At 45.8% G+C, this 21,316-nt stretch overlaps 2 protein-coding genes across 9 annotated transcripts; both read left to right on the top strand.

Annotated features, from left to right (window-relative positions):
- Nucleotides 1–1,032: 1,032 nt before the first annotated feature.
- acot9.1 (acyl-CoA thioesterase 9, tandem duplicate 1) lies at nt 1,033–10,949 on the top strand. 2 transcript variants are annotated; one of them, XM_056584448.1, is made up of 16 exons: nt 1,039–1,180; nt 1,768–1,862; nt 2,593–2,622; nt 3,415–3,460; nt 4,700–4,870; nt 5,635–5,672; nt 6,101–6,184; nt 6,428–6,531; nt 6,641–6,714; nt 7,047–7,114; nt 7,257–7,368; nt 8,019–8,109; nt 8,432–8,517; nt 9,157–9,244; nt 9,506–9,656; nt 9,974–10,949. In XM_056584448.1, the coding sequence occupies exons 1-16, from the start codon at nt 1,167–1,169 to the stop codon at nt 10,027–10,029; spliced, it is 1,308 nt and encodes a 435-aa protein (XP_056440423.1). In that variant the 5' UTR covers nt 1,039–1,166; the 3' UTR covers nt 10,030–10,949. The 2 variants fall into 2 exon arrangements, with proteins under 2 accessions (XP_056440424.1, XP_056440423.1); XM_056584449.1 differs by lacking the exon at nt 2,593–2,622 and having other exon boundaries at nt 1,033–1,180.
- A 2,059-nt stretch (nt 10,950–13,008) lies between these two features.
- Nucleotides 13,009–20,602, top strand: LOC130377286 (pyruvate dehydrogenase E1 component subunit alpha, mitochondrial-like). 7 transcript variants are annotated; one of them, XM_056584336.1, is made up of 13 exons: nt 13,009–13,149; nt 13,813–13,833; nt 14,703–14,861; nt 15,417–15,485; nt 15,699–15,872; nt 16,363–16,489; nt 16,791–16,882; nt 17,015–17,107; nt 17,331–17,486; nt 18,029–18,100; nt 18,504–18,571; nt 19,293–19,401; nt 19,740–20,602. In XM_056584336.1, exons 5-13 carry the CDS (start codon nt 15,783–15,785, stop codon nt 19,902–19,904), a joined length of 972 nt encoding a protein of 323 aa, XP_056440311.1. In that variant the 5' UTR covers nt 13,009–13,149; nt 13,813–13,833; nt 14,703–14,861; nt 15,417–15,485; nt 15,699–15,782; the 3' UTR covers nt 19,905–20,602. The 7 variants fall into 7 exon arrangements, with proteins under 7 accessions (XP_056440311.1, XP_056440313.1, XP_056440307.1 ...); XM_056584332.1 differs by lacking the exon at nt 13,009–13,149 and adding an exon at nt 13,180–13,374; XM_056584333.1 differs by lacking the exons at nt 13,009–13,149; nt 13,813–13,833 and adding an exon at nt 13,180–13,374.
- The last annotated feature ends 714 nt before the right edge of the window (nt 20,603–21,316 follow it).

Here is a 21,316-nt window from a genome sequence, read left to right on the forward strand (position 1 = left end):
TTGTTTACGTCCTCTTTATAGACGCCTCCGCCGGGGTAGGCGGGGTCAGCTGAGGTGGCTCGAGCTCTCGGGTTTCCGACCAATCGAAACCGGGCACTAACGTGCGTCATCACGTTTGTTTGTTTATTTTCCTTCTCACTGTTACGTCCCACATCTCGGTCGAGCATCATTTTTACATCGATCATTTTCTTACATGATATTGCTGAATGTACGACGTTCCCAGTGTTGTGTGACCGATTATTAACTGTTCAAAACAAAATCAAGCATAGTGCAGAATACTGAATAGGAATTTTCTGTTTAAAAAGTGTGGCGAGTTGGTGCCTGATTCAAATCAGGCTCCAACACTTTTTTACAATTACGAATCAGGCACCAACACTTTTTTTTAATTGTATGGGATGAGTGGCATTATTAATGATAAAAAATTAACCTGATCAAAAAGCAGCAATAAACACAATACCCCAAATACATTTTTCGTGCAAAAGTATTAAAATAGCAACAACAAATATGTCTTGTTTACATCATTAGCAGTGCCACGAATCAAACTTATTTGACGATTAACTGTGGAACCCAAGTGTGTTTTTGTTTATTTGATCCCTCAATCCAGATTCCTTATGTATCTATTCATAACTCCATGCATTGGATTCATAACACATAAATACATAGTAAAAGGTTAAATGGTTATGTTCACGTAGACCATTCATTCATACTGTTTGCTGCATATTGATAACGCTCATCTGCGTATACATTCCAATTCGTAGGCAGAAAAATGTGCAATAGTTACCGAGAAAAGGGATTTTAATAACACATCAACCAACTTTACCGCGGGGAAATGTTTTTGGTTCACATGGCACTAGAAAACAAATCTATTGTTAGATTCTTGATGGCTGTCAATCAGCCGCATTGAACGCTTCAGCGCTCCATGTTTGTGAGGTCATGTTGGTAAGGTCATGTTTTGGGCTCAGGCGTGAACTGGAGCGCTTCTCTGGTGGGCGGAGCCAATAGACGTGACGCGGACTACTACTCCGGTGGGCGGGGCCACGAGGGAGGGCGGAAGTACACTACTGCTGACCGTTGGCTAGCACTGCTCGGTAACTTCAGCTTCTTCTAGTCCGGTTTGGTCTTTTATCTTGCACCTAGGCTTGGGTCGCTCAAAACATATAAAGACGATGTACTTACAAAGGTAAGTCTGATGAATGCAGTAACATTTTAGTTATTACGCCCGTTACTGGTAGGGTATTGGTTTGAGGCTAAACTTGCTACTTAGCAGCTATAACGTGACAGCTGTAAATGAGTAGCCAGAATGTCTCCTTCTACGCTCTGACGCTAACATTCTGAAGTCGTGAGACTGGTGTGTTTCATCACTGGCCAGTTTGGGCTCTTTTCTGAGTACTTCATAATTAGGCTTCCAACTGGTTGCATTGGCCAAACATAACCACATACATGGGTGGGGCCCCGCATCGCTGGGGATTGTGTTTATTTGGGCGTGACAGACCTGCATGACTCCGTGGCACTGCTTTCTCAGTACAAACCTCACAAAGAGTCTCACAATCAGCGTATCGCAAACTAGCCGGCAGTGCCATCATCATAAATCTGTCAGTTGAATCCATGCTATGTGTGCCACGCCCCCTTATTGTCATCGTGATTGAGATAGAGAGCAGGTTACTTTAGGATACCTGTACTGTTAGGATTAGGATAACTTTGCTATTAGGATCAGGCTACCTTTACTATCCACTTATGCAATGCTGTCACGCTCCATCCTGCTCGCAGATTGTTGTTGCTGCGGTCGAGCGCCCGCTTGACCTCGAGGGCGTTCTCAGCAGAGGGCGTGTCTTCGACAGGCACCCCGCTGGACATGATACAAGGTGAGACCTTATCTTCATCCTCCCGGACGGTGTGGTCATGAATCATGCTAAACAGTTGATCAGTTGGAGATTTTTGAGATTGTCGTTACCTGTTGAATTCAAAACCATTCAACACTGATACTTTGTTGATTTTCCTTTGAATACATTTAAAACGACTCCTTGTTTGTGTGTCGCATGTTGGTCGAACCAGGGTGCAGCCACGTTGGGAGTGCTTAAAGTGGTTTGGTGTGATAAGAGTGGTTAAAACCAGCGACCCAAGTAGTTGATTTAAATATTTGTTTCACCGCATATCAACAAAATATCAGTGCATTTGCATGAGAACAGTGGGTACTTTCCATTAACCTATTGGTCATTGATGAGAAATACCAGTATAGTTTGGTCCCTAGCCATCTGACTAAGCCATCTTGACTAAGTGAGGCTCCACAGTGACGTATGTTCATACAGAGCTATATATTGGGTGAGGTGACAATAAACAAAATATGCATTTATGGAAAATGAATGCATTGTGGTCATTTTATTCTGTTCTACTATAAATAGTATCTGTTCAATCTGTTCCGGCCAAATGAAAGTGGTTATATGTGAAGATGTGTGTTGTTTTTTCCTACCACAGTTGATTATCAAGTCTAAGCATAATTCAACTTTAAATGTCCAACAATCTGACCAGGGTTAAAACTATATTTATAATTATCCTGTACAATATCTCACCTGCCCATTTTTTATTTTTCAACAGGAAATCCAAACGCAATACATGTATTCAATGGTAAACCATGATCATTTATGATTCATTTTCTCTTTAATTGCCTGCCCTTTTCAGCATAATTCATTTAATTACCATTTCCATTTCCTATTTATCACATCGTTAGCTTTCCACATTAAAAGCCCTCTGTGCTTGGTCGAGTGGGAGCTAGGTGGGGCACTGCGGCATCCTGCTCTTCCACAGATTATAGAGGTGTATAGCCCTTCTTAACATCCTCTTTCCTGCATTTATCAGTGTTTTTGCATCCCCTGGATTAAAGGCATTTTCCCTTTCAGATCTACAGATCTGAACAAGTGCTGAAATTATTATCATTTTCATTATCGATTCATCGCTTTAGTCACCTATCAGGTGAACATACCTTGGATATCTGCTGCTCATAAATATTTGGTTGCTTTTCTTTGTGTCAGACCACTAAAAGATGACATTGCTTATTCAATTCTATCCTTAATAATAGATACTGTAGTGTAACTAGATGAATCGACGATGAAGATGATCGTTATCGCTGCAGTCCTAAAGTTTCTTGTGGCTGTCCTGCAATGGCTGCTCTCTCTCTGATTCCAGACTCCTACAAACTCCTCCTCCTCCTTCTTCTCAATAATTCAAATTGTCAAAGTATGACTCCAACGTAGACCTTCGGTTATGAAAGACAGAATATTTAAATACATATGAAGGAACCTTGTGGTTAGACGTTTCCTGTGTGAGGCAGAATAACATTTTCTACGCGCATACCGTTATCTCAAACTTTGAAGGTTCAAAATTAATGTCAGGTTCCTTTTTTCCTTTTTCTTCTTGCAGTACGCGACCGGTTGAGAGAGATTGTAGGAGCATCCACCAACTGGAGGTAATGGCTGGGGAGTCCAGTGCTCGGAGTGCGAGTCTCTCCGGATCAGTTTGCTAAATTAATAGTAGTACTATGCAGTTCATCTATAACTACTTACTTAAGTAGTTAGTCGTTTATTAAATACATCAGTTCATCTAATGGCCTGTAGGGGGCTCTCGGTGGTTGGATGCTAATAGACCGTCACCATTCTAGGTCAATGGACAACTTGTGATTTCCTGCTCGTAATACAATGCAAATACATGTTTTTTATTTGGTTAGAATCTCAGGTGCCATATTATACATTTTTAGGGGTCCCGTTTGACAGTTTCATTTTATTTAAAGAGTTCTTAAAGTGGTAATCTGGAAGCTTTCGGTTTCCTTCGCCTTGGCTGTGAATAGAGCCTACACCACTGAACAACCAATACTGGCCGATGGGAAACACGTCAGTTAAAAGTGTGCACCTATTTGAATGCGTGTTGCCACCGGTTCATAACATAATAATACTGCAATGGTTAGGGCTTTCATCAGTGGCCCATAGGTAGGACTGGGCGATATTGCAAAAAATATTATCACGATAATTTTTTCGATATCGATATTAATCACGATATATAATATTAAAAAAAAAAATATATATATATTTTTTCTCTTATTTTCATTGTTGTTCATAGGGTGTGTGTGTGTGTGTGTGTGTGTGTGTGTGTGTGTGTGTGTGTGTGTGTGTGTGTGTGTGTGTGTGTGTGTGTGTGTGTGTGTGTGTGTGTGTGTGTGTGTGTGTGTGTGTGTGTGTGTGCACAGTCATGCGGCGCTCCGGGTCGATGTTGAAATCATTACAATTTTGAAGCGTGCCCCCCCAGTGGCAACGCGTCACGAGGTTGGACCCATGGCTCCTCCCCTCTCCAAAGCCTTGGTGCCTCCTCCCCCCCCCATAAGGGAAACAATGGAGCGGCTGGCTCACCATGTCTCAACAAGTCTCAGGCCGACACACCTTTGGGCTTCACAACTGTTGTGCGTCAGCCAACGGGGGACTTCCCCCACCCAACATCCACCCTTTCTACGTTCTGGTTGAACCCAGACCCGTTAGGCTGGGAGACAGACATCCATCCCAGCTACACTACCATGGGTTTATTAACTCTAGTCTGTTCATTGGCTAGGAACAGACAAACTACCAGTACATGCGTTTGGTTGTAAAGTGGAGCTTATTCATCGGGTGTGTTCCCAGAGCTCCAACGGCCCTTTGTTTGTGCCTCTGCCGGCCCCCAGGGACCACAAGCAAGCCCTGGAGGAGCGCCTGTCCCTGTCCTCCATGCTGGCCCGCTCCCAGGGCGACTTGCCCCCGCGCTCCATGAAGGACAGCTCCCACGAGGTCCACCTGCCCCTGGGCTCCGAGCCCCACATCAGGGAGAAGTACCTCACCCACCACAACACCGTCAGGTACCCCCACCGCCGCACTGCTGCCCCGCCGCCCCCTGATCCCACCGGACTCCTTCTTTAGGAGTCCAATCCCTCACTGTCCTAGTGTGTATGTATGAGCAAAACCATCTCAGGGGGAAAGAGAGGGGTTGTAAACTGAAAGAGAAAAGCGTTGTATGATGCCTGGTTTCCTGTCACGTGACATTCTACCAAAGAGATCAAAGTTGTGCGAGTGTTCAGAAGGGTTTTGTAATAATAGTGTTTCTACAGGGGCCAGTCTGGCCAGTGTGGATTCTGAAACGTTTACAGACACTATTTACGATTTACTTGGGCTGTTCGAGCCGATCACACGCTCACAGATCCCTGCTGATTGGTCTTACCGAATTTGAAGCGAAAGGAAAGGGAAACGCCCTGTCCACCCAGATTATAGCCCGCCTGCCAACAGACTGTATGGTTAATCCAAAGTCTGATTAGTGGGACTACTTTTAGAGCGGCTTGGACCCAGATGGTGTCACAGGGACAGCAGTCCTCCTCCCCTGAACGGGGCCGTCAGTCCCGATAACGGACGCATTGTCGCTATAGCGTTGATTTAAAACTCTGTCATCTCGGCCGTGCAGCATTTTACATCGGATCCTTTTCTTACCAAATTAATATTGCTGAATGTATGACGTGCCCAGTGTTCTGCTACCGGTTACTGTGCAAAAACAGTTTGAGACGATGGTCATGCAGTATACGTTTGTCCCTTACACATTCACGTCATGTCCTTTATTTTTGTTGTGTTTCAGGTTTGGCAGGATTCTGGAGGATCTGGATAGTTTAGCAGGTAGAACTGATTGGGGATGCAAGAAACACCACAATACATGATCAAATACATGGCCCATTCTTAGAGAGTAATCAAGTACCCTTTTCATGGGCGCTTTTTTTTGTATGTTTTGAAGGATATATCTTGCACCAAATGTTGAACAAAACACATATATTATGCATTTGTAAAATAAATAAAAACTAAAATTGATCACAATATTATATTTATCTTTAGTTAAACTTTAACCACTGTGGCTGATTTATTATTATCTCTAACATAGGCTGGAGTATCACTCAGTCGAGTAATGTGGTGAATGTAACTGTGTAGGTTCAGTTAGATTGCTAGAGGTATTTACGACTTGTTAGGATACCTCTTTTTAGCAAAAGTTCTAATGCAATTTGCCGTATGCTTCATCTTCTAACAACGTTGTCTTTGCATTCCATTTTTAGTGCTCATCTCTTACTCTCACACCCACAATCCTGCGCTGCCCAGGTCTCCGCTGTCCATTGTCACCGCCCTAGTGGACAAGATAGGTATGACCACAACAGGACTTTAAGATGTTTGGCATTCATTGCTCTATGAAAGATAAAGTTATTTCCTTACTATGACAGTCCCACTACAACTCAAATGAACGTTTTTCTAAGCAGATTTCTCGTAGCTTTATACCCATCTTTACCATCTATTTTACAACATACTTAAATGCCGAACCCCTCGCTACACCACAGTGTTATGCAATATGTCAGTAAGGAAAGCACTTCCTGTTTTCATCCACACAGACATGAGACAGCACACTATCTACCCCGACCGCGACATCAAGTTCACTGGTCACGTGACATGGGTGGGGAAGACGTCCATCGAGGCCAAGATGTACATGTCTCAGGTTGGGTTTCCCACTCACACATAAAGCCCCCAGCCCTGCCTCGGTCGTTCACACCTGTTCCTCTAGGAGGCTTATAATGTGCTGATGATGTGCGTGTCTGCCTCACCAGTTACACGAGGGAGCCTACAGCCCCGTCCTGGAGGCCACGTTCGTCATGGTGGCCAGAGACCCAGAAAACAAGAGGTACCTGGGGCTGGGACGGCCAGGGGAAGACCACGGTCCATTGGTAGATGTTCTGATTAACAACCTGGGGAGGCCATAGCATTTAATTTTATTTATTTGTTTGTTCTTTTTTCCTTCCTCTTTTTATCTCTCCCATCCTCGCTTTCCTTCCCTCCATCCCTCACTCACTTCGTTCCCTCACGTCCTTCCTCCCTCGCTCACTTCCTTCCCTCCTTCCTCCCTCCTTCCCTTGCTCACTTCCTTCCCTCCTTCCTCCCTTCCTCCCTCGCTCACTTCCTCCCCTCCTTCCTTCCCTCCTTCCCTCCCTCACTTCCTTCCCTCCTTCCTTCCAGGGCAGCGTATGTGAACCCCTTGAAGCCTGAGGGAGCAGAGGAGGAGCGGCTGTTCCAGCAGGGAGAGGGTGAGGCAACGGCAAGATCTAGACAAACCACGTCACCAACCACGTCCAGCTTCAGTGAGCATTGGGGAAAGCATCCAATTTGTCGTGTGTGTGTGTGTGTGTGTGTGTGTGTGTGTGTGTGTGTGTGTTTGTGTGTGTCTAGTCAACAAGACCCGCCGCGTGGAGCTCAGCACCGCGTCCCTGCTGAAGGTGGCGCCGACCGCGGAGGAGAGGAAGGTCGTCCACAGCCAATTCCTCAGCACCCTGGACCCCCAGTACGAAGGACACACACACACACACACACACACACACACACACACACACACACACACACACACACTGTTAACATCTCTACCAGTGCCACATCGTCCACCCCCACACTCGCACCACAAACACCACCCCCGCACAGATGGGCACAGGCACACCTTCTCCTCTCACTTCCTCTGCTGTTTCTGCTGCTGTCACAAGCCCCCAAGTGGCAAGTCAAACCAAATGGCGAACGCCAAACCCAAGTGGCTGTGGCTTCGGACTAGGTGTGATCCTCTCCCACGTAGGGACGGCTAGACTGCCAGGGGACTAGACGTAAATGTTGTCGTATTTATTTTTGGTCGTTCGAGTCGGAGATGGTTAGGTGATCAAGTCACAATAAGCACATTAGAACAATTCTTTTAACTTTCGCTTTGGTGTCTCTGTGATGCACTCGGCATAACGGAAGTCTACTTTTACTCACCACACCTTTACCACAGCATCTTGCATTTGACACACATACACACAGTGGCAGTGTGTGTGAGCAGTGTCTGTCCCATGTGCGTGGCCACAGGCGGTTAGTTTCCACAGCGGCGTCCTGCCTCCTCAGTGTGTCTGTCTGCGTGCGTGCGTGTGTTTGTGCTTACGTGTGTGTGTGTGTGCATGTCGTCCCCGACAGGACGGTGAGTTTTCGCAGCAGGGTCCTGCCACCTAAGTCTGTGTGGATGGAGGACGCCAAGGTGAAGGGCCTGGAGATCTGCCATCCTCAGGTGAGAGCAGGTCAAGGGTCAAATGAGCGAGTCGGGAGGAAAGTAACGCTAGTTCAAATAGCCCGCAATGCATCTTATTCCCAAAAGTCCCTAAACACACTATCAGAAGACAATGCAAAGAGTAGAAATGCATAAACTGACAGAGTAGGGAACAAATATTTGCATTCACCTGCTGAGACTAGCGCACCTTATCTCTCAACTAAATTCAACAACAGGTCTTTTTAATGTCTTCAGCATCTACACGGTGGTGAGTGACCTTTCTGTGTTGTCCTGTGATCTGGCGATGCATCGCTCAGTCTGTGCGTGTGTGCTTGCTCTACAGGAGAGGAACATCTTCAACAGGATCTTCGGTGGCTTCCTGATGAGGAAGGCCTACGAGCTGGGCTGGGCCAACGCCTGCTCCTACGGGTGAGCAGGGAGAGGAGGAGACCCACAGGTCGACTATGGTCGGGCCTTTCGTAGTAGGATCATTCTTAAGAAATACCCCAATAGCACATTTCTTTCAATGGCCTTGAAAAAGCCATCCATCTTAGTAAACCTACTGAATAGTGCATCGCGACTGGGAAGTTAAAGTTAGCAGACGAGTGTAAATCGTTTCCCTTCTTTGGATAATCTTTAAGAAAATCCAAGCTGTCCCGCAACAGCGCCTTAAGCCGTGATGAATCCTGCTGCCCCACTTACTAACCTGCCCTTGCAGGATGTTTGGATGCTTATTCCAAAGAACACACAGCATCCACCCAAGAGATGGGCCAGAAGAGCTAGCTCTGTGTCTGAACTTGTACAACCAGCCTAGCCTCGGTTTCCCATATTCGGTCCAGCAACTCACGTGCTGCACTACAATATACTGTATACTCGATAGTAGATAATCTCGCTCATACTTTTTCTTTCGCTTTTTATTTTCTTTCTCTAACTATCCCCAAAGCCATCCCTGTCGCCTCTCTACTCCCCCTCTCAGATTATCCAGATCAGAGAGACAATCATCTTGCATCATCTCACTTAACCCATCGCTCACACCTTCCTAATTGTCTCCCCCGTGATGTTTTGCAGAGGCTGCCGACCTAATCTGGTCGCCGTTGACGACATCTTGTTCCAGAAACCAGTAGAGATTGGCTCCTTGCTTCTCCTCTCATCACAGGTGTGTATGTGGGTGTTCACAAACCCTCGTAACCTTTGTAACATAATGTTATATTACTTTATCATATGAAGGCATCATTTATGTACCTTATGTTATTATAAACTCATATTCCTGTTTAGGGATTTCTGGTTCAACCGTGTAAGCGTTAACGTTCTTGCCTTGCCGTTGAAGCTCTTGATGTTGTGTGACCGTACGGCATAGTGCTTGTTCATCCAACTGGTTTCCACAGCCAACCCGTTCCTCTGTCTGCCTTCCCTACAGGTGTGTTACACAGAGGGGAACTTCATCCAGGTCAGAGTACACACGGAGGTGCTGGACCCTCTGACGGGGCAGCACAACACCACCAACGTGTTCCACTTCACCTTCGTGTCGGACAACGACGTCCCCATGATCGTTCCCCAGAGCTACGGAGGTGAGCCATACATGTCATGTGTTAAGTTAGGCGTTCAGTTGTCGTCTTCTACTGTAGGGTTCTGTTACGTTAGGTTTTAGGCTGCCGCAAGATTAATCCACCAGCCTTGGCTGTGGGTTCTTCCTTCATCAAGATTTGGAATGCAATGTCCTTCATTAGTGGCTGGACAAAATAACAATGAAAAGGCCTATACCAGTTGAAAGCAGTGTGACACCAGTGTGTAGTGGACAATCGTATGTCTTTATGGCTGTATTCCATCTGTGTCCCAGCTGGAGGAAACGTCAGATGTATGAATAGTGTTGTTCTCTCTGCTGTAGAATCCATGCTGTACCTGGACGGTAAGAGGCACTTCAGCCAGGCAGCAGGGATCTGAGATGGACTCCATAGGAAGATGGACTTCACCTCTTCTACGACTCAACCTTTATGCCAATGCACTTCATACAGCTCAAAACACTTTATATATATATATATATACATATAACTCCAAATGCGTGTGTGTGTTTGTGTGTGTACTTCTGTTATTAAGAAAATGATCCGAAGCAAAAAGCGTGTGTGTGTCGGTGTGTGTGTGTTTTTTTTTTATTTCATAAATGCCACCCATGTACAAGGGCCCCTTGTAAAGTTCACCGTCCGTAACAGTTGATTTACAGTGTATGTTTTTTATTAGCCAGGGTGGAGAGACATACCAGAGGCATCTACCATTTGGGATGATTCATTGTCTCCCACCTTCCATTTGGCCTCAGCCTGTTTCATTTTGCCGTAGCCTGCGCTATCAGGCAATCTGAGGTCTGGTGGGCACACAATGACTCCTATCCAGCTTCACCAAAGCCAGTTAGGCTAGAAACGATGGGCTAGTGGTTGATGAGGAGTTTCTGTGTGGCCAAAACACAGTTTACATTGCTTTACAGTTACCGTCATTTGTCAACAATACAGTTGGGCCGCTAACACAGCACGCACATGTGTGTATTTCAACTACCTATATTGAATTCTCTTTTGTTTTTCAAATGTTTTCTTTTTGGGGGTAAGGGCAGGAAAGGTTCAATCTATATTTGCTTCAATGCATTCGACCTGCAATAAAGAATTTATCATGACTTTATAATTATCTCTGTGTAATTGTTTTCCCTGCCCTTTTGTTAGAAGCTTGCCTTTCAATACAATTGGAATAATATATAGGCTACCCCATGTGTTGCTTATGGAGAATGACAGCCTTGTACTTGGCGAAACACTATTCATCAAACCAATAAGTATATAATACCACCAGGTGTGTGCAGCCCAACATGATTGAGGAATACATTTGGTTTATGTAGCCATATATCAAGGGTGCATTTTAACTTCTGGAGACACCCTACTTTGAGTACTGTTTGGATCAGGCTGAGTATATCTACGTCCTTCAAAAGGCATTCTCTGCTTGGCAGTCTGCTGTATTGAGTTAAAAACAATGTCAAATTGTGTACTGTTTTAGTAGTTTTAGTAGACTACAATCTAGTATAGTTTCCTGCTGTACTTTGGTTTAATTGATCTAAACAAAGTTATTAGTAAATCCCCCTGTGTCAGTTACCGTCAGATAACTTATTGTTATATTCCACCAAATTTTGTTGTGGCCCAAGGTTATACAAGCAAGGTTTCCTTGCAAATAGGTATGTGGTCAAATAATACTACAATCAGTTCAGGGTTAAGAGTACTCATTCTTAACCCAGTGTAGAATAGAGTAGCTTCCTTAAGTTACATTATGGAGGACAACTTAACAGGTATTTCTTCCTGAGGGTGCTGCAAGTAATGCTACCGATTGTTGGAACCTATGAAGTAAAATTAAAGTTTAGCTCAAAATCTGGATTTTTGACAAAGCATCTCTTAAAGTGCAAACTGGGCTGGTGGGATGCAGCAACGCAGCTCCATTTTCAGGGAGCCTCTCTGGATGCTTCAGCAGCCAGACCATGTGGCAGCAGCAGGGCAGCCGAGCAGCTAGTACAGACAGGCTCCAAGCAGCAGCAGCAGCCAAGAGAGGCTCCCAAACTACAGCCTCTAACGTGGCATTAGCACGGCAGCCTGCCCCAGCGGCACTCCTGAACACCAAGCGCCACAGGGCACTGGGCCCACCCCCCCTGGATACAGCTGTGAGCAGTAGTGAAGCAGCCACGAAGCTATCCCCAACAGCAGCTGGTTTTACAGGAAGTCAAGAGTCCACACCTCAGGATCACAACAGGAGCAGGGCGGCGGGATGCCAGCCTACCCACCACGTCATTCCGAGCGCCCAGGCGTCGAAGGCAGCATTCAGGCTGTGTGTGGCCGGCGCACACACACCATTTGGGCTCCAGGACATCAACCTATGTTCCCCTGCATCGGCCATCTGGGCATAAGTGTCCTACAAGCCCAGATGATCAGCAGTCGGGCTTCGTGAAGCCAGGCTGCCTGCCCCAGTGTCAGCCAAACACCCAGCAGTCTCCCTATGTACCCCAGCAGTCCCCCTACCTACCCCAGCAGACCCCCTACCTACCCCATCAGACCCCTTACCTACCCCGGCAGACCCCCTACCTACCCCAGGAGACCTTCTACATACCCCAGCAGTCTTCTACCGTACCTCCAGCAGTTGCGCTACGTGCCCCAGGATCAGGCCGAGGGACAGCGAGTGGCCTGGTTTTGTATATTTCCTTGAAGAGTAAGTAGTCTGTTAAAGTAGTGGACGTCATGAAAACAAAGCTAAAGACGGCCTGCCGATTCCGGAAGGTCTCTTTTCTTGTGCACCAGGTATTTGCTCTCGGGGCTCCCTTAATTACATCGTTTTCTGTCTGCAGCACAACAAAGCAAATTGTCACATGAAGTTGATTTATGTTGGATGATTGCAGTGGGTTGTGAATGGGCTGGCTGGGGAAACGTCAGCCCGCTCCTGGGCCGTAGAAAGACGCAGATAGTTTTATCACGCAGTACAGTCAATTGTATGTTATTAGCTTGGATCTAGGTCTCCATTACTCATAGGGGATACTCATGTGAAAGGTCTGAATATGCTTCTTATGATAGGTGACAGCTCTCTACACAGCTTACTGAGGGTTAAAATGGCTGTGCTTCCAAACCAAATACTAGGTTAAAAAAGTAAATATAGAGTTGCTAAAGTTACTTCTACTCCCAGTCCCCACTACCCTATCTGAGTCCTTTTTAAATTATATCTCCTATAAGTCCTATGGTCTAACTGATTAAACACTGACATACCTTGGTATTTCCCCCTCCTTTTTCTTTAAAATACTTACAGATGAGATTTTTTATGTTAGAATATTTGGAAATATTGGAATCCAATAATGCATACACAGCTGTACCTCGTTAGACAAATTACAAAAGCCTTCTCTAATTAGCTGTTCACCAGTGAAGAGAGAGTAACCACCATGATGGATGGGCCATGGAGAATGATGGATACCTAAGGATCCATTTACTTATCTAAAACTAGACGTATCTCAGGCGGATTGTGAATAAGAACTTTGCTGAAAAGGTTTACTTCTTTACAGTAAGTTTTCAAAATGTTTCTACTTGGTATGTCAGATTTCTAATCCGGAACTAACGTACGGCGCTGTGTGTTCGGCGGGCGGCTTTCCGTGACGAACAGCAACACGTCCAGCCGCCATAGCGTTTCACTGTAATCCATTTGGTTGCCCGCCGTGCAGTTAGTAGTATGAAAAACATGTTAACCGCAATCTCTAACGCGTTGTGTAGAATCACTGGCAGCAATGTGGTGAGTTTCATAGGGGAAGTGTAGAGGTTACAAAGGTACTTTGAGACATGTGGGTACACAATGACTATTTAGCTAGGATGTGACTGACCTTGTAAGCGAGCTAACGTCGATTGGACTGCCACTATCTCTGCGATGTGCTCACCCTGGACCTGATGTGGTGTTATTTCGATGTTGGTCGACAGTTGGGTGTCCCAACAGTTCACAAATGTCGATCAATGATCTCGAAACAAAACAAAACGGACATACTAGTTACTATAGCAGGAAACGCGTGTTACAAGCAAAGTATGCGGACTCTGGTGTGGTCAGTCCGTGCGCGGGATTTCTTGCTTTCTACCTCATGTAAAATCACATATCCTTCTTCGTCATGTCTTACCCTTTCCCTCTTTATCCTCCTCCTTCTCCTCCCCTCACCCTGCGTCCCCCTCCGCTGAACCCTAGGGGGCCCAAACAGTGTCTGAGGTAAGCGGCTTGTATGACTACTCATAATGGCCTCATGTTCATCCGTCAGTACGGTCGATGGCTGAAACTACACTGGTCTTTTTGACCACTTTCTGATGTGGAAACTGTTGTCAGAAACAAACAGTCACACACTGTACTAGCGAATAAATGTGATTTAAAACACTCTGATGCTGGTGATTCGCTCTGAAACGAGTCAATCCACTTATTGTGTCGACTCGGCGGCTCTAACAAATGCGTCCAGAGTTCGGCCATCCCTGGACTCCTCGTCCTCGTTTTTCATCCTGTTAATGCAGGCTCTTATGTAAACTACTGTGTTAATCCAAATATGGTGTTACTCTCAAATGTCCTTCACTAGGCCGCGAAGTTATGGACCGAAATCCAGGCAGTACAATAATGTCCCCTTTTTTTTTTTTTTTTTTTTTTAACCATTTGGCCATCGTATTATAGTTTAGCTATTCCCTGAAATGCATTTTCATTCTTTCATCGATCTCAGTGTAGTCATAATCCGTCCAACGATAATTCTGTGTAAGCAGCTAATGTTTACAGCCCTGTTTCATTGTTTACAGCCTAACCCATGTATACAGAATACAATCCAAATGTGGCCCATTATACAATGTTGGACTTTTTGATGTGCAGCCAAAAATTTACATTCGTAACATACATTTTCATAAAAAACAGACACTGTTTGGCTGCTATTAGTCCTCATTCCCCTGTGTGCTCTAGTATCCTTAATAGTTTGATTTCCCCCATTAATTGTATTACTTTTTACATTTTCTTATTATTAGCTGCCCTGTAGAGAACTAGTACCGTCTTTGTTCAATGTATAGCTTTGCTGATAATGCTCTGGTCGGTTCCTGTTTTTCTCCCAGTTCCTGATTGGCCAGTCAGAGCTCGTCAATTTAACCTCACCTGCAGCATCTGCCTTGGCAACCACCACCCAGCGACAACCGCCTAAGCCCCCACCAGTTAATACTAAAGCATCTGAAGCAGAGCTAGTTACAGAGCAGCCCACACTGCTATCGGATCCAGTAAGGACTTGAAGAGCCATCTATCTGCGTGCATATTGAACCAGGATGGATGAACAGTATGTGGCTAATTGACCCACAAAACTAAACCCTGTAATTTCTGGGATCCAGCATGCTTAATGGAATGGCTACCATTTTCAGAAATTATAAACCAGTAAATCACTGCATTGGATTGTTTTTTGTGTGAAGTATGAAGAACCATCAGTTCCTTATACTAAAGGTCAAATCACCATGCATATGAAGCTTTCGAGGAGAAGCATAGCAGCAGTCTTTCCATCCTGGTTTTGACTAACTCATGAGGAACCCAGAGTGTGTGATGGGCCATGGAGTTTATCTTTTTAACCCTCGATCTCTTTCCTGTAGTACCCTCACATCCAATCCCTAGGCACTTCACTAACCCACCTCCCTGTGGTGTGAAAGCAAGGCAATCGTGGAGAGACTGGTGGTGGGAAATTGGACTGGCTTTCTTAATGAATTGTGCTCTAGATATGGATAGAGCTGTAGGCATGTTATCCTGTATAATTACGTGACTTTCTTGCGGGCTTCCCTTGTCTCCAGGGGGCCAGGGCAGTAGTGTCGTCACGCGCTTTCGCAGACTTCACGCCGAAGGCGAGCTTTGAAATCAAGGTAGGCAGACTTTGGCAATTAAAGTTTCAACCCAATTTTTACATCTCACCCGAATACGCTTGTTTAGGCCCAATCCCATTTCTACCCCTTACCCCTTCCCCTTGTTTTGAAGGTGTAAGGGGTAGAAACGGAATTGGGCCTTAATCTCAAACATGGGTCCTACTCTATTGGTTCCGGTATCACCCGTCCCACTCACTGCGTCCTGAACCCTAGAAATGCGACGTGCACCGCCTGGAGGAGGGCCCACCAGGGCAGGCGGAGCTGACCCGGGAGCAGGGCCTGCACTACTACCGCACCATGCAGACCATCCGCCGCATGGAGCTGAAGGCCGACCAGCTGTACAAGCAGAAGATCATCCGGGGCTTCTGCCACCTCTACGACGGCCAGGTATTCATTCCCCACCTCGGACTGTCTAGCACAGCGTTTAGGGTGCCGCGTCTTTGAGACGTGAACGTGTAGGAGAATCTGGGTTCTCACAAGCCTCTATGGTTGGAACTTGTTTTTTTGTTTGTGTAGACTCAAGCAGCATTTGATTGTTACATTTTCTTCGGTGTGGTGATGGGAGGTGCATTAGAATTGGTCAACAATTTACTGGTAAAGGGCTTGCTGTAATCGTGGACTTGGGAACCCCCATCTGTTTAAAGAGGAATAGCATTGGGAATCTCTTAAAATACCTGGTTTTGATAGCTAATGGCCAGCAGCTTACCTTTTAGGCATCCTAAAGTGAGATGCCTACTCCTCAATCATTTATCTGAACGTGCTGTTAATCGCTTGGAGCGTCAGCTAGGTGCTTTTAGTGGAATGGAAATGGCTTGTTTCTGCTCCATCATCTATTGAATCCCAACTGAACCGTGGTGGTGTCCACCTCTACCCACAGGAAGCATGCGCCATGGGCATAGAAGCAGCCATCAACCCCACCGACCACGTCATCACAGCCTACCGCGCACACGGCTACACCTACACCCGGGGGGTGCCTGTCAAGCAGATCTTGGCTGAACTCACCGGTGAGGCCGCCTGTAACCATGGTTATACCAGAGACTATACCTCTCAACCAAAAATCTGGCCAATGTCTTGAGTGCAACTCTCCAGTTGAGGTTAAGTGTGATATTAACAATAACACTCGTAAGTTACGTCTCACTCTTCGTTTAACCCTTTGAAAGAAAACCCTTTTATTTTAAGTGCGGCTGCAGTTCCGACATGAGGCCAGACCTAACATGCTAAAAATGTCATTTGAAACCACTAGAGATGCATGTTTCTGGATTTGTGTTCTGGAGGCTTTAACTAATTGCCCTCTATGATTCTTAGGCCGTAAAGGGGGCATCGCCAAAGGCAAGGGTGGCTCAATGCACATGTACGCACCAAACTTCTACGGCGGTAATGGCATCGTTGGAGCGCAGGTAACTCAACTCGGAGGCTGTTAGTTATTTTATCAATTGCCCATATAAGGACTCTAATTGGCATAACATTGCGTCCATGTCTTTGCGTGTGTTGTGGTGCTGAAGTGATGCAACCTGCTCTGTGTTTCCCAGGTGCCTCTGGGAGCAGGTATTGCCTTGGCATGCAAGTACCTGGGCAACAACCAGGTGTGTGTTACGCTCTATGGAGACGGAGCAGCCAATCAGGTAAAGCCAAGGAGATGATATTTTGTTCATTGTTTAACATCGTACAATTCTTTGTACCATCTCGAAGTTTTGTAGTATTTTCAGAAAGCTAGTTTTCTGTTTGAAAGAAGGGATAAAATAATGAATGATCTTTAATCTAAAATTGTGTTCCTCCCCCTCATTATAATGTCACAATGTTTGAACGTGTCTTTGTAACGTCATCACTGCCGTCCACTCTCTCCAGGGCCAGATCTTTGAGGCGTACAACATGGCGGCCCTGTGGAAGCTGCCGTGCATCTTCATCTGTGAGAACAACAAGTACGGCATGGGCACGTCGGTGGAGCGGTCCTCCGCCAGCACCGAGTACTACCGCAGGGGGGACTACATACCGGGACTCCGGGTAAGAGGCCTACCCCTACAACATCAACACCCATGTTCATGCTTTCTTCAAAATAACGCTTCACATTTACAGCTGGGTGACGTTTACTTACACCTCGACTGGTGTGTGACAGCACCCCCTTGTGGTCTTTGGCGGTGGCTGCAGCGTGGCGTTTGCCTGTCTGTACACTGCAGCCAGCCAATAGAGACCTACATTATAACAGGCGAGACATGTCGGACCTGGCAGTTTCAGGTGTGAGCATGCACTCAGTCTTCTGCTGCTCATGTATAATTCTGCAAACAAAATGATTGCGTAAAGAGCAAACCAACTGACAAATGACTTTTATGGACGACTTTATAATGTTGTGTTAAGACACACGGTCAATGATTAATCTAAATTACAGTATTCGTTGGTTGATCATCTATCCTCTAGTTTGGCGGCGGCTTTCATATCATGTAAAATGTCTATAGGACAGTAGATTGCACATTTCCTGGGGTAGTGACACTTGCGGTTGATGTGTTCATCCCTGCTGCGTGTGCTGGGCTCCTGCCGCACGGCTCTAGGTGGACGGTATGGACGTGCTGTCCGTCAGAGAAGCCACCAAGTTCGCTGCGGACCATTGCAGAGCTGGAAAGGTGAGTCCTGTGTGAGGACGGTGCCAGTGTGACATTGGCTCGTTGTCCTCGGGTGCTTTTAGTTTGCATATATAGATGTGAAAAATTCAGTTGTTTAGAATCTTTCATCCTACGTGGAGCACAGTTTGCTTCACTTGGCTAGAACATGCACTCATGATTTCCCACATGGTGTATGATGTAAAAGAATAAGCATGCATCTGAATTAACTTTATGTGACCCTTGAACAACGGAAATCAGGGTTAATCCTTTCAAAATAAGTGGTGTTTAAGATAATGACATTTGAGACTTGATACCATTTTCGGTTCTTTTGTTTGAAAGTGCGTCCTGCCCACTTTATCTTGACCGCAGATGTTTGAACCCTAGACTTGACTTCCCGCCTCTCCTGTATTGTCACATTACCCAGGGCCCCATCCTCATGGAGCTGCAAACCTACCGTTACCATGGCCACAGCATGAGTGACCCGGGGGTCAGGTGAGTCAGTGTGAACCAAGCGACCTCATTAAACATACAGGCCCTCCCACAGTCCTGCTAAAACCGTTCTCACTGAATACCGTTAGCTTGTCTTTCTCTCAGCACTCTGCTGGTGAATGTTGCAGCACGAAACGGGACCAAGTGGCTATAGGTATCGGAACCAAAGTGTTTTTGGTTATTGGTGGTGGTCGGGGTAATGATTATGAGCCTGGGACTAGAGAACTCTGCGAGCTCATGTTTTATTTGCTGTGGCAGATGGTCTGGTCCCCTTCTGTTCAGACAGACTTACAGCCACCCCACGATGACTACAGAGGACGCCTAGGAGGCGTTCCTGTTCAACCCTAGCTGGTCGCTGCGGTCTGAAGTCGCTATTGCGACAATACTGAACAAATTACAGTATGTTCTCTGAAGGAACAAACAACTTAATTTCAAGCTTTTGTTTAGAAAGATGTGCTCTGATTGGTTGTAGGTCAATACAATCGTGTGCACAGGCATTGTGCTCTGTACCCCGTTGACCCCCCCATGGAAATTAAAAAATGAGACTAACGAGCATTTGCGAGTTGGTCGGCTGAGGTCAGGCTCAACGACTAAATTGCTGGGACAATGCATACGGAAAATCATTACAATAAAGCATATATTGTTGAAATGTTTGCAAATATCCCTGTTTTTAGGTACAGCCATCTGTAATGTATTGCCTTGACTACTTTGTCACTTCCTGTAGCTATCGCACACGAGAGGAGATCCAGGAAGTGCGCAGTAAGAGCGACCCCATCTCCATGCTGAAGGACCGCATGCTCAGCAACAAGATGGCTGCCATGGAGGAGTTTAAGGTACAGCCGTCGGGGTCAGGACCTACAAGTCCTCCCCTGTGTTTTGAGCCAGGAGCTATGTTTATTGCTACCACTCGTGCGTGTAAGAATAGTGCAGTGCATTCTGAAATGCTTTGGGTGTTATTGGAAAATGTGTTGTATTGCTACAGACATGGTCAGATCTTCAACTCAGGGTTTTGGATCCTTCAGCCTGATCGTTTTGGTGTCTTTCCAAAAAAAAAAAATTGAGTTCTTCTTTCATCACTTCCTGTAGCCTATCGTGCCTGTGAACCAGGAAGTGTTGTCATGTTTATCTCATGGTGCTGCTATATTTGACCGTTCCGCCCCCTACCCCCCAGGAAATGGACTCCGAGATCAGGAAGGAGATCGAGGAGGCGGCTCTGTTCGCCACGTCGGACCCCGAGCCCCCGTTGGACGCCCTGTGCGACCACATCTTCCACAACGATCTGCCGCTGGAGGTCCGCGGGACCACCCCCTGGTCGAAGCTAAAGTCCAGCAGCTAGACGCGCAGCCCCCTCATCCCCGTCCAGTGTTTAGTCCTCGAAGGAAGAGTTTCATTTTAAACCTGGCCTTCCCGTCAACGGTTGTTCATGGATTGTTGTTCAAGTTATTTATGGGAGGTGAGGAGTCACCCAGGTTCCTTAGAATCAGGTTAAAGTCGCACCAAAGGCTGCAGGGTTAAAGTAGCATTGTGATACATTTAGAACACAGTGCCAATGTGTTTTTCTTGTTCATCATAGGTAGTGAGGCAGACTGCCAAGTGTAGATGCCCTCCTAACCCAGGGCCAGACCAGCTTTTAACCCCTAGTCTACTCGCGACCAGGAAAGTCTCCTTTTTTTAACATCAGAAATTCCTTCTCATGACTGAGCCCTTTGGCTTTCTTTTTGTGGACCTCTGTGCGTGGTTCACATTCCCTTCCTCCTCGGTCCACAAAAATCTGTCTCGCACCGTTGTGAGAGGTCAACCAGGGGGCTGCGTGGGGGTCTTCTGCCACGGCGGTGCCTCTAGCCATGGTTTTTAAATGAAACTCTTCTTGTGCTTTGACCCAACATCGACTCCCTTTGACCTGACGAGCCAGAGAGTTGTTGTGGTAGATTACAGAACTCGGTAGACCACTGCCTCATAGTGCACCTTTTCCAAACTGTTCCTGAAGCGGTGTCTGTTATTTATTTATCTCATAAGGATACATTATCATAACTATATGAAAAGTTACTGTCGCCTGACTGCGTCAGATTAGTGCAATCTTTACTATTTATGAACTAGGATCTATTCTAGCCTTGCTGTGTTGACCCTATCCAGCGGCTGTGATTGGCACCTGGGTCTTCCCTGGTTGTCTCCTTTTATAATTTATTTTTAGCTTATTGTTCCGTGTACTACTGGCTGTGGTTTTAAGCTGTGGCGCTGATTATGTTGCAAGAATGTAACTGCTGGACCGTTGCATTCCTAACAAAGTACTTGGATTCCCACATGATATTCACATCCATCTACCCGTGGGATTCATATGTGGCCATGGTTTATTCATTTAGATTTATTTCCTAGATTTAAGATTTAAGCTTTCAACAATTTATTAGATTGTTTTGTTTTAAGTCCTCTGATCTGGCTCTTTGATACCATGTGCCCTGTTCAGGATTTCCTGATTTGGTTGTGTTGCACTTTATCTCATTATTTAATTTGTTTATATACTAGGTGCGGAAAAAATCTTGACAATTTTTATTTTGCTCCAACCTTGCACTGAAACAAACGGCACTGACTTAATATATATACATGATTCCACTCATCAGAAGTCATCTCTGGGTCGAGCTAATGCATTAACAGATGGTTGGTGCAAAGCAAGGAGGACTTCAATGTTCTGGATGCAGAGTTTCTACCTCTAGGTCCAGGGCATAATGTCCCACCATGGAGCTGCACTGTGGG

The sequence above is a fragment of the Gadus chalcogrammus genome, chromosome 23, assembly GCF_026213295.1.
Source record: "Gadus chalcogrammus isolate NIFS_2021 chromosome 23, NIFS_Gcha_1.0, whole genome shotgun sequence".
NCBI classification, from domain to species: Eukaryota; Metazoa; Chordata; class Actinopteri; order Gadiformes; family Gadidae; genus Gadus; species Gadus chalcogrammus.

What these genes read in the sequence shown, in the direction of transcription:
- acot9.1 (XM_056584448.1), top strand. An exon ending in CGCAATACATGTATTCAATG is followed by an intron (nt 2,623 to 3,414) that starts GTAAACCATGAT and finishes TTCTTCTTGCAG; the next exon opens with TACGCGACCGGTTGAGAGAG. An exon ending in TGGAGATCTGCCATCCTCAG is followed by an intron (nt 8,110 to 8,431) that starts GTGAGAGCAGGT and finishes CTTGCTCTACAG; the next exon opens with GAGAGGAACATCTTCAACAG.
- LOC130377286 (XM_056584332.1), top strand. Translation starts at nt 13,315, where the DNA reads ATGAAAAACATGTTAACCGCAATCTCTAACGCGTTGTGTAGAATCACT. An exon ending in GGGCCCAAACAGTGTCTGAG is followed by an intron (nt 13,834 to 14,702) that starts GTAAGCGGCTTG and finishes TTTTTCTCCCAG; the next exon opens with TTCCTGATTGGCCAGTCAGA. An exon ending in GCCACCTCTACGACGGCCAG is followed by an intron (nt 15,873 to 16,362) that starts GTATTCATTCCC and finishes CTCTACCCACAG; the next exon opens with GAAGCATGCGCCATGGGCAT.